Source organism: Malus domestica, chromosome 17, assembly GCF_042453785.1.
Source record: "Malus domestica chromosome 17, GDT2T_hap1".
Classification (NCBI taxonomy): Eukaryota; Viridiplantae; Streptophyta; class Magnoliopsida; order Rosales; family Rosaceae; genus Malus; species Malus domestica.
The window spans coordinates 7,929,064-7,943,938 of record NC_091677.1 but is presented as its reverse complement, the minus strand read 5'-3'; the positions used below and the strand labels follow the sequence as shown (position 1 = coordinate 7,943,938).

The window sequence follows — 14,875 nt, the reverse complement described above, 5'->3', positions numbered from 1 at the left end:
TTTGCACCAAACAAAGAAAAATTCTGGATCACACTATGTATCAAATTGTCTAACAATAAGAAATTGCTGAAGTAGTTAACATGCATGTTACTGATGGATTATTTAAAAAACATGGCAGTTTCTAAAATTATATAATATTAATGAGAGTAGACTTCAATGATGGTGTGCCAGTAGGCCCATACAAATATCTCCAAGATCCACTTTTGCCTGCTAATAGCATTGGTTCAATACCACCACACTAAACAAGCTGAGAAAGAGAGCAAATCAAAACCTAAAATGGGTGCTTTTGTGAAGATAATCGACGCCATACTCTTCGTAATGTTCGCCATAGCGGCGGCGAACGCGGTGCTAATAGACGTGCAGTTGTGTCTACCTCAGAACCTCTTCACAAGCTCGCTGGTGGAGCTCAAGAACTGGTATGTCTGGGAGTTCGACGATTATCTTGGTGAAGAGAAGCCTCATTTCTTTGTTGGTCTCGTTTGGGTTGAGCTCATACTGCAGTGGCCCCTTCTCGTTGCCAACTTGTATGGGATTTTGGCAGCTAAGCCTTGGTACAGAACCACTTGCTTGCTCTATGGCGCTTCTTTCTTCACCACCATGGTATAATCCTTCTCTGTCATTTCTAACAAGCTCCAATGGTAGATTAGAATTTAATTTTTGAGAATTCAATTAGCTACTTTATTATGATTATACACGTAGTTACGTATTCTGTATATAGAATGATGTACCTGGCTACTGATCAAAAGTAAAATCTATTCTAACATCAATTAAAGTTTGATAAAAACAAAAAAATCACCTTCTTCAAGGACAATCTTATTTTTTAACCTTTTTAATATAAATTTTGTAAACATACTGATTCTTCACTTGGGTGCTGATTATTTGCTTCTTCAAACTAGTCCAAATAATACAATATAAACAAACCATGTTGAAACCTCCAAGATTTTGATAATTTAAAGTCGATTAAGTATATCATATTTACACGGCAACCTGACAATTTAAATGGATTTGTCACTATGATTAATGTGTTTTAATTGCCTGTTTCTACACTGTTCAATTTCTTGTTAAGATTTAGTTAGACTGGTTTTGATGGAGGTGTTAAGTACCGAGTGATTTTTCAGTGTAGCTCTCACACTCAATAAGCTTCTCATGAGTATGAGGCGTTTGTTAATTAAGTGTGAGACAGTCACAAAGACACTGTTTTTGGAACTTCTCCTAGAATTAGAATTAGAACTATGACAATTCCGAAAATTAGTTTTTTTCTTTTTTTTTTACATGTATGGAGAGATGTTTATAAAAGATTCCTTAGTTTCTTTAACTTGTTACATATTCTCTGCCTTCATGAAAATTGCAGGGCGCTATTTTACCAGAGCTGTTATGGTCCGGCAAGGCATCTAATACAATGTTGATGTTGTACTACCCTGCTGTGGGCTTTGCCATCCTGGCCATACTGCGCGGGTTGCTCCCTCCATCTACCGCCAATACTTCAACCAGTGGCAAAAGAACAACAAAAAGCACCGGCCAACCAAAGTATCGGAAAGAAACTTAGAACTCAGATTCTTTATCAAAATTTACGTCTTTTAGTTGTTCTCTTCTGTTACCTCTATGTACCTTAAATTCTAATGTCTTGATGAGAAAGAATTGTTATGAACTAATGGCATGTCAATCATGCTGTTGGTGTTTATTTGGGATTTTTTTGGTGGCCGTAAGTTAAAATGCATACCCCTCAGGGAAGAAGACACAAACGAAGTCACGAAAAGGATGCAAATGAGGGCTTCTTAGGAAATAATCCCCCATCCTAGTGTTGAATCAACTACCTTGAGCTTGAAGATTATCAATGGTGTTTTAGAGAGAGAAAGATTGTAAACACATAATGTAGAGAGAGAGAGATCGAAGAGAATGAGAGAGAATTGCACTGTTTGTTATTGCTTTCACTAACTGTCTGAATGAATACAAAAGGTTCCTATTTATACACTTCACATTACTTGTACAATAAGTAACAAATCCTTAACAAACTAACAACCATATCACTTAATCTCTTGACAGATGGCATCTTCTTGGCCATTGGATTGATCTTCCTTATCTATAGCTTTACATCCCCCCTCAATCACATGGTTGGTGCAACCAAGCATGAGATTGGCACAATGACGCTGAAACAAAGATATAGACAGACCCCTTGTAAGGATATCGGCAAATTGTTCCTTTGAAGACACATGATGAACAGCCAAGTCTCCTCGAACTACTCTTTCACGAACGAAATGATAATCTATCTCAATATGTTTCACTCGATAGTGAAAAACTGGATTAGAAGACAGTGTTATAGTAGAGATATTGTCATAATACAGCGTTGGATGAGCATATAAAGGAACCTGTAAATCACACAGAAGTTGTCATATCCAAACCATTTCAGCAGCAGTTATAGCTAAAGCTCTATATTCTGCCTCAGTAGACGACTGAGAAACAATGTGTTGTTTCCTGGATGCCCAATAAATTAGACTTGCACCGAGATAGACAATACAACTAGAAGTTGAACGATGGTCATTTGGATCCCCAACCTAATCAACATCACTATATGCTTGTAAGAACAATTTTCTAGGTTTAAAATGTATGCCATAGGTCATTGTACCACTGAGATATCGAAGAATCCGTTTGACTGCAACTACATGAGAATCCATGGGATGATGCATAAATTGACAGCATTGATTTATGGCAAATGCAATGTCTAGCCTGGTAAATGTCAGATATTGCAATGCACCAACTACACTACAATACTGTTCAGGATTGTGATAGGGCTGCCTTTCTTCCTTAAGAAGCCTGTGAGAAGGAAGACAAGGAGTAGCACAAGCTTTGGCATTTTGCATATCAACCTTTTTCCAAGAGATCCTTGATATATTTGGATTGGGAAACAAATAAACCATCAGATTGATACTGTATTTGTAAACCAAGAAAATAAGTGAGTTGTCCCAAGTCCTTCATATCAAATTGTTGAGTAAGAGCCAAGATCACTGGGAAATGTCACTTGAACTACTACCAGTGATAATGATATCATCAACATATAGTAATAACACCACAATGCCAAGCTCAGTATGTTTCACAAAGAGAGAGGGATCTGCAAGGGAAGGTTGAAAACCCAAACCTGGAAGAAAACTTGTAAACTTCTCATTCCAAGCTCGAGGAGCCTATTTTAAATCATATAACAATTTCTTTAGCTTGCAAACATAGTGAGATGGATGATCATTACTGAAAAACCCTGAAGGTTGAGCCATATACACCTCTTCATTTAAGTCACCATGCAAAAACGCATTTTTGACATCTAATCGTCTCAAATCCCAATGAAACTGAGTAGCAAGAGCGAGAATTAATCGTACTGTAGTTGGTTTGACTACTGGACTGAAGGTCTCACTATAGTCAATCCCTTCATTTTGGCTATAACCCTTGGCAACTAACCGTGCTTTGTACTTGGACATGGACTCATCAGGATTCTTTTTAAGTTGATAAACCCACTTGCAACCAACAAGATTTTTGCCACTTGGAAGGAGAACAAGATCCCAGGTCTATTGCAAATGTAGAGTAGTGATCTCATCTTGCATAACTGCTTGCCATCCTGGGATTTTACTAGTAGCTTTATAAGTGGTAGGCTCAACAATAAAATGGTCAGATGAAGAAACAGTAGCTGAGTATGCTTTCCTTTTAACAATCCCATTTTTAGACCAAGTTTGCATAGGATGCAGATTGACTGAAGAAACTGGAAGCACAACAGTAAGATTTTCAGATTGAAAATCAGGATCATCAGGGATTTGGGACTGTGTAGCTGTGATAGAGTCTGGAGAGAATAAGTTTGAAGCTTGGGATAAGGTATTAGGTGCATGTGTAGTAGTGAACAACTCTGGAGCTGAATAATGTACATTCAAAGACTCTGAAGCACTAGTTGGTTCAATGAATAACTTTGAAGCTCGAGGTGGTAAGGATGTAGATGATGCGGATGATAATGATGAATGAATGAAATGTGATATTAATGGTGAAAAAGATGATGGTGGATTGGAAATCACTGTGTTGTTTTCTCTGAGAAGTGGAATAAGCTGGGAAGAAGTACATTTTGAAACACACTCCAAATGAGGAGTTTTAGATACCAAAGTTGTGTAAGGAAAAGTATATTCATCAAACATGACATGCCTAGACACATACAATTTGCCTGTATTTGGTTGAAAACAGAAGTAACCCTTGTATTGCCCTGCATAACCCATAAACACAAATTGGGTAGTTTTGGGTTGAAGTTTAGTAGTATTGTAGGGTCTCAGTAAAGGAAAACAACTACATCCAAATGTTTTCAAATGGGTTAAGATGGGAAATGTACCAAACAGATAAAAATAGGGAGATCTCATAGACAGAGTAGTACATGGCATTCTGTTTATCAAATAAACTGCAGTGGCACAGGCATGAAACCAAAACTGGGAAGGTAATTTGGAGGTATGCATAAGAGTGAGGGCAGTTTCAACAATGTGCCTATGCTTTCTCTCAGCAAGGCCATTTTGTTCAGGTGTATATGGGCAAGATTGTTGATGTATTATGCCTTTGTCAAGTAAAAACTATTTGAACTTGTTACTGGAAAATTCACCACCACCATCACTTTGAAAGATTTTAATTGCACTGGAAAACTGAGTAGATAAAAAAGCATGAAACTGCACAAATGTTTGAAACACCTCACTTTTATTCATTAATGGAAATATCTAGGTAAACCTGGTACATTCATCAATATAAGTAACATAAAACCTGAAGCCTTCTATTAACAATGTAGGAGATAGCCCCTAAACATCACTATGGATGACTTCTAAGGGTTGTACAATTTTATTTGCAGTAAAAGTGAAAGGCAATTTAATTATTTTGCCCTTTAAACAAGAGATACACACATGCCTAGATTGGTCTAATGCAAATGGAACCTGAGATTGGTTCAACATTCTTGCAGCAACAAGATTGGAAGGGTGGCCTAATATGTTGTGCCAAAGAGATGTGTTGACTTGATGACCAATGAGACAGTGTTGTTGTTTAGGTAAGTGAGATGTTTGATATGTTTGCTTGAGTATGAATGGAGGTATGTGAAAAGGAATCGGGTACAATCCAGCTCTACACAGCCCCTGAAGAAGTATTCTCCCTATGATCTTGTCCTGTATCCAGAAACAAAACTCATCACATATAAACCTGCAATGATTATCTTTACAGAGCTGATATACTGACAACATATGTTGTGACAGTTTTGGAACATGTAAAATTTCTTTCAACTGAAAAGCATATTAGGAGCTCTTAAAGTTGAAAAACCAGTATGGGATATTTCTAAACCTGAACCACTAGTTGTGGTGATAGTATCAGTGTCTATGAAAGGAGTTGCAAGATTAAGGTTTGCCAATTCAGAGGTTATATGGGATGTAGCTCCAGTGTTAACCACCCAAAACTGTTCTTGTGGTGTAGAAGGTTGATAAGTGGCATTCATGGCAGTGAGATTTGGTGATGGTTACCTTCCTTGATAAGAAAAGTTAGCCTTGTGATAGCATTGAAGTGCAGAGTGCCCAAATTTCTAGCAAATTTGGCACTGGATGGGTAAAGATGAAACTGGTGTAGAAAAGTGCCTTTGAAAACAATCAGAGGCAATGTGACCTTTTTTGGTACAAATATGACAGATGGGCACATTATTGTCGTGCTCAGAGTAAGTAGAAACATGAGGTCTTGCATCACTAAGAATCCCGAGACCATTATTGTAATTGCTACCAGAAAATCTTGGAGTCACAAAATGATTTAGACCTCGAGATCGGCCTCTAAAATTAGAGCCTCGAAATCCTCCAGAATTGTAGTTTTTGCCACCATTAGTGTAGCCTCCAGAACTATAGTTGTGACTACTATTATTAGAATAAGAAGAACTTCCAGTTTGATATTGTGATGACTAATTGCTGTTTGTAGGAGAAGAATCCTCTGCAAGTAGTAATCCTTTCCATTTAGAGTCATGTCCGTGAGCTAGCATAGTAGGAACAAAAGAACTAGATAGTGGAGAGTTTTCAATAACAGCTTCCTCAGCAAGCAACTGAGCTTGAAAGTCTTTTAGTGAAATAACATTGTCTCTCCCTCGAATCACTGTTCTAAAGGTATTGTACTCGGAAGGTAACCATTTGAGAGCAATGATGATAATATCGTCATCATCAAATGATACTCCAGCAGCAGCCAAATGATCACGAGCATCCTTTACCCTTTGTAGATACTGAGAAATTAACTCAGTTCCCTTCTTAATATTTTGAAGCTCAGTTTTCAATTGAAATATACTAGCTTTGGTGACAGTGGAAAACCTATCATGAAGACTCATCCACATTTCAGTTGCATGGGTACAGCCAATTATATAAGACATTCCAGTAACAGATAAAGTTCCAATGAAAAGTTGCATTAAAGCACGATCATGCATCTTTCATATCTGATATGCTTCAGTTTCAACACTTTCAAGATCAGAATTATCAATGAACCTAGTAGGACATTATCGAGAACCATCCACAAAGCCAAGAATCCCATGACTTTCAAGAAGCAATTGCATTTGATAATGCCAGACTAGGTAATTTGTATCATCCAGTTTCACAGTCACAGAAGTGGACACATTAGGGATTAAATTCGTAATTGGAGATTGCACAATTTCTAGTTGTGCATCAATCACCATGTTTTCGCAAATTGTACAAGCAAACATAATTTCTTACAAGACTTTAGGGTTTGAAGACTGTTCTTGATCAATCTTGAGACGAAAATCAATTTCAATTATACAGAGAAGAGTATCACATAGAAAAATTCACATACACATTTCATTAAACACCTGATAAGCAAGAATCAAGCTTCGAAATCAAGAGGAGAAGGCACATACACTATAGCACTCCAGAAGAAGAATTGCATAACAGAAATTCGCAAAGATGAATGCAAATTTAGAAATCGTAGAGATGAATGCGGAAGTAGAGAGAAGATCAGGATCAGAGAGACGCCACCACCGGCTTTGATACCATGTTGAATTAACTACCTTGAGCTTGAAGATTATCAATGGTGTTTTAGAGAGAGAGAGATTGTAAACAAAGAATGTAGAGAGAGAGAGAGAGATCGAAGAGAATGAGAGAGAATTGCACTGTTTGTTATTGCTTTCACTAACTGTCTGAATGAATACAAAAGGTTCCTATTTATACACTTCACACTACTTGTACAACAAGTAACAAATCCTTAACAAACTAACAACCATATCACTTAATCTCTTGATAGATGGCATCTTCTTGGCCGTTGGATTGATCTTCCTTATCTATTGCTTTACACCTAGGACTAGTCTCACCAAAACTCATTTAACTTTAGAGTTTGATTTGATCGATCTGATGCATATGAGTGATAAACTTTATAGGTCCAACATGGTCAACCATCAATATCACCGATATTGTCTCAACTTAACTACCTATTGTTAAGTGTTGAGTTTTATCACAAAAAGTTTCAGTGATGTTAGAAGTGAAAACTCCATATAGTAATCATATATTATTTTGTCATATGACCATTATGAGATTATGTCCTCCAACAACTAGTTGGCATGATCAACGATGCAGAATTTTAACCTCATGCACTCACATGCTTATCACAAGTTGCCTAGAATACACTAATCAGTCAGCTAAATTGTGATAATTGTTTTAAGTGTCCTCACCATTCTGCATGGGCTACTGCCACCCTCCGCCACCATTATTTTAGCCATAGTAAACAAAGGATATGAAAATCAACTAGAACTCAAATATTTTATTTCATCATTTCTTTTTGCAGTTCTTATACACGAAGTGAGAACCTGATTTTTAATTTTTTATATGAACTCCTTTATGTGAAAGAGTTGACAAAAGAAAACAATGTTATGGGCTGCAATGTTTTGGACTCCTCACTGTACTATTCGAAGGTCCACTTGGATAAGAAATTGAGATTCCAGTTTGGGTACAAGAATTTCTATTTCGAGTTTGAAATCCCAAAATTTTAATATTCTGAAAACCTTGGATGTAAATTGGAATGTATTTAGAAATTTTGAAAATTCTGAATTTTTTATCTGACTTTCTCCAATAAAGTACCGAATACATTTTTATACAAAGAGTATACCTAAGTTCTAATAAAAAAAGGTACATGTCAAATATGCATAATCTAAAAATTCCAAAATATGAGCCATTAACGTATCTTTTAGTACCTTTTTTCTTTTAAAAAAAAATATTTTTGAACAAAAAAAAGATTATCATGTTTGACATGCACAAAAAACAGAGCAAGAATTTGTATAACTCAAGCGGTTAAAAATATTTATGCATGCATGCACTCGATTACTTAAGGTTCGATTTTCCTTTTTTCATCATCACTTGTATAAAAAAAGAAGGAGAATTATAAAGTTAGAAGGGTTATGAATAATTATTACACATAGGTTAGTCAGTCATGAAATCTTTTATTTAGAGGAAGAAAAAAAATGAAAATATGCAGATACGGGGCATCGATCGGCTTGCTCTACCATCTAAGCTACATCCCCCTCAGTAGTCTTTAGATTTTCCTCACAATAAAACAAATCAATACGAAAAATACGATTGAGCGTGTGTTAGTGCAACAAACATATATATTAAGAAATTACACGTCGTTGGGATCAGGAAGAAACGAATGAATCTGTAATTCTGTTACTCCAAAAGTAAAATGGGTGCTTTGGCGAAGCTTGTGGACGCCACACTGTTCGTCTTCTTCGTCGTGATCGCGGTGGCAGCACCGTTAATCGACGCGCAGATATGTCTGCCGGAGAGCATCTTCCCGGACGCATTGACTGATCTCAAGAACTGGTACGCGCGCAGCTATGGCGATTATCTGATGACCCAGAAGCCTTATTTCGTCGTTGGGATCATTTGGCTCGAGCTGCTCTTTCAATGGCCTCTCGCGCTTGCCAACTTGTACGGAATATTGGCCGCCAAGTCTTGGTTCCACACCACCTGCTTGATCTATGGCGTTTCGGTCCTCACTTCCATGGTAAAGTTTTCGTTTTATTGTTCTTTAATAACATCATAACTTGATAGCCAATTTGTTGTTTTTATTGATTCTAGTTAGAACTAGGGTTTTTTTTCTTGTAAAAAAAAAAAAAACACAATTTGGGTTTTTTTAGATTCCCTTATCTTGTTTTCCATTGGTAATGTTATAGTACTTTCGGTTTTATACAAGTGATATGAGGGGAGAATCGAGTACATGGTCTGCTCTTAACCCATTGCTCTACAAGTCCCTAACATTATAATTCATTTTTTAAATGATCATTTAGAAATGAAAAAAAAGTTCCAAATGAGTAACCTTTAGTTATAGTTAAGGATTTAAGACAGAATGATTGTGATATCAAATAAGGTTGGATGTACGAGTCATGTTGATTTTCTTTGGGAAGTTTAAAGTGGTCGATCAAATTTCATGGCAGGCCCACTAAAAAGAAGAAAGGAGAAAGTAATCAAGTGAAAGATGTTGAGGAAGTGGGTGCTTAAAAAAAAATTAGATAGCTAGATAATAGACTTCTGAAAACTATTGTGCTTATGTTATCTATTCTTAGCATCGGTTAAACCTATAACTCTAAACCAAAGTGGTATAAAATCCTGACATCGCACTCTGTTGATTCAACTAGTAGATTATCGAATTTGGTTGTGAAGTTGGGAATTCCTCATTAATCTGCAGCATACATGCATATTACCACATTTTATTTTGTAACCCTCGTTTTAGACATGCATTGAATTAGAAACGATACACACCATTGAAGGTGAAAGTAGTGTCTTAGGCTCACATGTTGAATTTTAGTCATTACAGTTAATTCGGTAAAAACTCACCTAATTATATCTAATGGTGATTGGTGATGAGAAATATAATTGGATGATGGGGAGGGTGTTTCTTCTTCCTGTTTCTGCACCACTTAATTACAATTTACAAAGTCTATGATCACATTGAATTCTATTTCATGTTGGATTGTGTATCTTTCCTTTTCTTCAACTTTTTTCTTAAGATGTCTTCCTTTTCTGAAAACTTCAGGTTACTATATTATCAGAACTGCTTCAGTCTGGCAAGGCTTCAGATGACCTCCTATATATGTACTTCCCTTTTCTAGGCTTAGGCATTTTGGCCACAGTACGAGGGCTGCTGCCGCCATCCAACACAACTACTTCGAGGATTGGCAAGAGACCTACATTGGGTAGGAAAAAGAAGGCTTGACGTACAACTGAACTTGCAGACACATTTTGCAATTTATCATTATTTTGATAGTTCATATATGTCAATTATGTGTCCATGTTCTCAATTTATCAATAAACTCTTGTTATGAATGATTGAAAGTTGTTGCTAATTGGATTTATCAATAAACTCTTGGTAACATATCAGAATTTGAAGAAAAGGAAAGATAAACATAAGTTACTACAGTATTTATTTTCCAAGGATGTCGATTAATGTATCTCTCATCTCATGCTAAGTTCCTAATCACATCCAGATTGAATTGATCCTCAGTATACCAATTGTCACGTAAGATTTTCTTTCGAAAAGGCCACAATCTGAAAATCAACAGAAGAATACTTTTATCTAAAAGAGTACGATATTCAATTATTCATTCATGTAAACATTGTAAAGAAACCTTACAAGAGGATAGAAGTGTGGGCCTCAAAAAAAACCTTGCAGGAATTTCACCCAATCGAAGGAAATTATATGTACCACACACTAAAATATGAAACATTATCATCTATCGTCCTAACAAAATATTGAAAATTGCGTCAGCAGGTTCTTCCAAGCAAACCAAATCATGAGACATAGACAGAGAAAACCGAACCAATATTCTATGAGCAACCCCATTGCCAATCTATGAGCCAACTCAATTATCAGCAGTAAACACAAGAGATCCACCATCAAGAACACCATCTGCAGTGCCATGTCCAGTGCTAGATAGCAAGAGATCCGTTGAATCTTTTCCATCAGATGAAGCGTCAACAATTTGATCACGATTATTGGCAGACCTAAGTTGCTCCGGCTGAATATGCTGTTTTGATGTTACGGTAGAGTCTGCATGAGCCGGAATCCACTTCAACCACTTGTCCCGTAGCCGTATCTTGTAACCCTGCACTTCCACACTGGTCGAGCCCAACAACAACGAATCAAGGATAAACGGTATGTCGGTGCACATATTCTTGAGTCTATTAAATTCAGCGATGGTGGATATCGAAACCCATCCTTGGTCATCCATAATCGAAATTAGGTAACGATCCTTCTTTAGATTTTTATCACTGAAATAATACTCTATTTGTCTAACGATGTTACTTCTCAAAACCAGTAAATCTTGTGGCGGTAATGGAGCCCATGGATTAACCGTAAGGCCTTGGTCAATCATGATCACGGAACTAGGAGGAACATAGTAAAACGGAGGAAACTGAACACACTGCAGTTGCGGATTGACCGGTGTAGGACATGATGTACGGTGATAAAACATAGGAGGAGGAATATAGTGTTGTTGGTGGTAGGGCAAGGGTGGAGGAAAAAGAGGTGAATGATTAGGGTTTTGTTTATCACGGCTGCTTGTTTTCCCTGGAAAGAATGCTTTCGCATCGGCAGAGAGCTTCGTGGCGGAGTGGGATTTCATAGGGTTGAGGGTCTTGACGTCGCGTATCGGCATCACCAGTTCTGCTGTGGGATTTGACAGGAAGTTTCAACTTCTAATTCGCGGACATAAACAAGGTTGAGAAGCGGGTGGTTTTATAATCCCTCTCTTTTTCCTTATTGTATTATGAAAATCCAAAAGGGAGTTCTTATTAAATAAGGATTCCTAATTGCTTTATATTTCTTTTAGTTTTATTCTTTTTTTCATTTTAAATTTTGAGTTCGTTTTAATTTGCTCGCTCCCAAACTCAAGATAATCGTTACTTTCGGTCCAGATTTACGTCATATGTTAAAAAATGTAACTATAGTTAGTCTATACTATTTAATTATTTATTATGTAAAAGAAAAACAATTAAACCTTACCACCATTTATTCTCTCTAATCCTCATCAAACAATTGATTGGCATTAATACTCCCTTTCCCGTCCTACCAATTCGGCTACGACATATCAAAATGAAAAGAAAAAACTGTAGTGCAGGAAAATCGAAAGAAGAATTAACCAAAGAAATGTTAGTTTGGTTGATATACAGTCTTTCTTGGAGGCAACTTGACTCAATTTATTAAGGTGCAGTGGCATGGTGTATGATAATTAATTAAAGGCTTTTCTTTCAGGAGTTGTTGCTATTTCTACGCCGGAAGAAGTGGGAGGTGAAAGGGGGTAATAGTGTCGATCAACTATTTATGATGAGATATTATAGAGAGAACAGATGGTATTTTTTTTCCTTCATTAATTTAATTTTTTCTTTTCCGTAAAAAAGATAAGAATATAGACTAATCATGGTTAGTTTTTTATACACGTGGCACAAATATGGAAGAAAGTAATTGTTATCTTGATTTAGGGGGGTAACCTAAGAGTGAGGGTGGTAAACCTAAGAGTTAGGGGGTGAGAAAAAACGAACCCTTTATTTTTTTCTCGTAATTTGTAGTTTAAAAAATTTCCCCAGCTAATTTGGGATGTAATTTATTCCTAGGTATAAAAAGAAATCCTATTCCTGCCACTCAGTACTTCTGGTGGTATTTCTCTTCACTTGGAAGTAAGATGTCTTATGTTCGAATCTCGTGGATGGCGAATTCGATACCAAATTAGGCTGTCCATTGTGTGATTTAGCCGAACTCCCTCTCTGCTTAGTGTAAAATATCGACTCGAAAAAGGAAAAAAAAATCATATTCCTGCATAACTTTGGGTGCTTTCTGGAATGTAATTTATTCCTAGGTATAAAAAGAAATTCTATTCCTGCATAACTTTGGGTGCTTTCTTTTGAAATAGCCAAGAAAACAAACTTTTTATTTACAGTAACTTTTAATTTTTCATTAAAATAAGGAAATTTGTTGTGGGTGTTTGCTTTTCTGAGTTCGAAATCACCCTCCCTTAGTATAATTGTATCGAAAGACAAAATCAATCCGTCAATCTATTACTTTTCTTGCAAGCCAAGTTATAACTGAAAATCTACATCCAAGTTGGGGATGCAAAGAATAGGAATATGGTCCTGTTGCCTAGTTGGTAAGGATAAAAACAATAAAACGACTTGGCGTCTGAATATGTTCCAAACATATTAGGAAACGACACGTCGTTCAGATCAGGAAATTTGACCGCACAAACAAAACCAAAGTTTCACGGAGCAAACCAGAGAGATCCATTGAAGGAAAGCAAAGATATCCACCCCGAAAATTCCAAATGGGTGCTCTGTTGAAACTGGTAGACGCCACGCTCTTCGTATTCTTCGTCGTGATTGCGGTGGCTGCGCCGTTTATCGACGGGCAGACATGTCTGCCGCAGAGTTTCTTCCCGGAGGTGCTGGTGGAGCTCAAGAGCTGGTACGCGCGCACCTATGGAGATTATCTGGTGAGCCAGAAGCCTCATTTCTTTGTTGGGATCGTTTGGGTTGAGCTGCTCTTCCAATGGCCTCTGGCGGTTGCCAACTTGTACGGAATTCTGGCCGCCAAGTCTTGGTTGAACACCACCTGTTTGATCTATGGCGCTTCGGTATTTACCTCCATGGTAACGTTTTCTTCTTTCTTTTCTTTTAATAACATTATAAATTATAGCAAATTGGTGATTTGTTTGGTTTTAGATCTTGGGTTTTGCTGGTTCTCTTATTTTTTTTTTATAGTTTTTAATTGGTTAATTATATATTTTCTTGTTAATTATCTTCCAAGTTTGTAACTTTTATAGGATTTAACATGGATTAATTGTAGTATCCAATCCGAGGGTGGTTTAAGAAGTCAAAGATGTTAAAATGTACAAGATAGAAAATGAAGCGAAACTTGTTTGAATGATGTTATATAACTTAAAAAGGTCGTACCCAGCTCCCGCTTTACGCAGGGTCTGGGAGAGGTGAATGTCGGCTAGCCTTACCCCCATTTATGGAGAGGCTGCTCCCAAGTCTCGAAAACTATTAGCCAGATAAGAGAGTTCCGAAAACTATTAGCATCGATCAAATTCTAACATATTGGAACAATAACTGTTTGCTCTGCTGATGGATTTGGCTTCCTCATTTTAAGCATGAATTGGATTGGTAACGAAACACCATTGTAGGCGAAGCAATGTCTTAAGGTCACATGGTTAGTGTTAAACTGTTAATCATTACCCGTAAGCACTCGCATAATTATTACGTAATGGTGGTGAGAATTCTAATTGGGTTATTGGAGGTGGAGTTTTTTCTGGATTCGGCAGCACATACATGGTCTGTCATGTTGAACTATTCCATATTGGATTGTCAACCACCCTTCTTCAACTTTTTTCTTTCTTAACAGATTTTGGTTTTGTCAAAATTTCAGGTTACAATACTATCAGAGCTTGTTCAGTCCGGCAAGGCTTCTGATAAGCTGTTATATGTGTACTCCCCTTTTTTGGGATTAGGTGTTTTGGCCATGTTGCGGGGGCTGCTGCCGCAATCCAGCACGACTACTTCAAGGATTGGCAAGAGACCTACATTGGGTAGGAAAAAGAAGGCCTGAAAGACAACTGCCTGACTTAGATTTTTTGAGTTATCGTTATTGTGAGAGTTTCATGTTTGTTCCCTTTCAGTTGCTGGTTATGCAACAAATTGGAAGATTTTAGCAATGTAACAAATGAATCCTTCTTATGCAAGATTGGAAGATTTTAGCAATTGGATTCACTATTAGTTGGTTCGTTTAATTGCATATCTTCTTTTAACGTTGTAGCTATTCTCCAGTTTTGTATACATTGTATTTCAATATTTCGCTGAATTTCTCCCTTCAT

The 14,875-nt window shown here is 36.9% G+C and overlaps 3 protein-coding genes and 1 long non-coding RNA gene across 5 annotated transcripts; all 4 read left to right on the top strand.

Annotated features, from left to right (window-relative positions):
- The first annotated feature begins 228 nt into the window (after positions 1-228).
- On the top strand, positions 229-1,686 carry LOC103404807 (uncharacterized). Its single transcript, XM_008343773.4, has 2 exons — positions 229-600; positions 1,352-1,686. Exons 1-2 carry the CDS (start codon positions 277-279, stop codon positions 1,544-1,546), a joined length of 519 nt encoding a protein of 172 aa, XP_008341995.3. The 5' UTR covers positions 229-276; the 3' UTR covers positions 1,547-1,686.
- Positions 1,687-8,573: 6,887 nt separating this feature from the next.
- Positions 8,574-10,357, top strand: LOC103404806 (uncharacterized). The gene is made up of 2 exons (XM_008343772.4): positions 8,574-9,018; positions 10,048-10,357. The coding sequence occupies exons 1-2, from the start codon at positions 8,695-8,697 to the stop codon at positions 10,225-10,227; spliced, it is 504 nt and encodes a 167-aa protein (XP_008341994.3). The 5' UTR covers positions 8,574-8,694; the 3' UTR covers positions 10,228-10,357.
- A 394-nt stretch (positions 10,358-10,751) lies between these two features.
- On the top strand, positions 10,752-11,830 carry LOC139193560 (uncharacterized). Its single transcript, XR_011577780.1, has 2 exons — positions 10,752-11,254; positions 11,330-11,830. It is a non-coding gene; the product is annotated as an uncharacterized lncRNA (long non-coding RNA).
- A 1,379-nt stretch (positions 11,831-13,209) lies between these two features.
- LOC103404805 (uncharacterized) lies at positions 13,210-14,852 on the top strand. Of its 2 annotated transcripts, XR_011577766.1 has the most exons (3): positions 13,224-13,651; positions 14,431-14,717; positions 14,764-14,852. XR_011577766.1 is itself a non-coding variant. In XM_008343770.4 (2 exons), exons 1-2 carry the CDS (start codon positions 13,328-13,330, stop codon positions 14,608-14,610), a joined length of 504 nt encoding a protein of 167 aa, XP_008341992.1. In that variant the 5' UTR covers positions 13,210-13,327; the 3' UTR covers positions 14,611-14,852. The 2 variants fall into 2 exon arrangements, 1 of the variants encoding a protein (XP_008341992.1); XM_008343770.4 differs by having other exon boundaries at positions 13,210-13,651; positions 14,431-14,852.
- The last annotated feature ends 23 nt before the right edge of the window (positions 14,853-14,875 follow it).

Excerpts from the sequence above, each read along its gene's own strand:
- LOC103404806 (XM_008343772.4), top strand. The coding sequence starts at position 8,695 with ATGGGTGCTTTGGCGAAGCTTGTGGACGCCACACTGTTCGTCTTCTTC. Across the intron at positions 9,019-10,047 it reads TTTCGGTCCTCACTTCCATG|GTTACTATATTATCAGAACT; the intron begins GTAAAGTTTTCG and ends TGAAAACTTCAG.
- LOC103404807 (XM_008343773.4), top strand. The coding sequence starts at position 277 with ATGGGTGCTTTTGTGAAGATAATCGACGCCATACTCTTCGTAATGTTC. Across the intron at positions 601-1,351 it reads CTTCTTTCTTCACCACCATG|GGCGCTATTTTACCAGAGCT; the intron begins GTATAATCCTTC and ends TGAAAATTGCAG.
- LOC103404805 (XM_008343770.4), top strand. The coding sequence starts at position 13,328 with ATGGGTGCTCTGTTGAAACTGGTAGACGCCACGCTCTTCGTATTCTTC. Across the intron at positions 13,652-14,430 it reads CTTCGGTATTTACCTCCATG|GTTACAATACTATCAGAGCT; the intron begins GTAACGTTTTCT and ends TCAAAATTTCAG.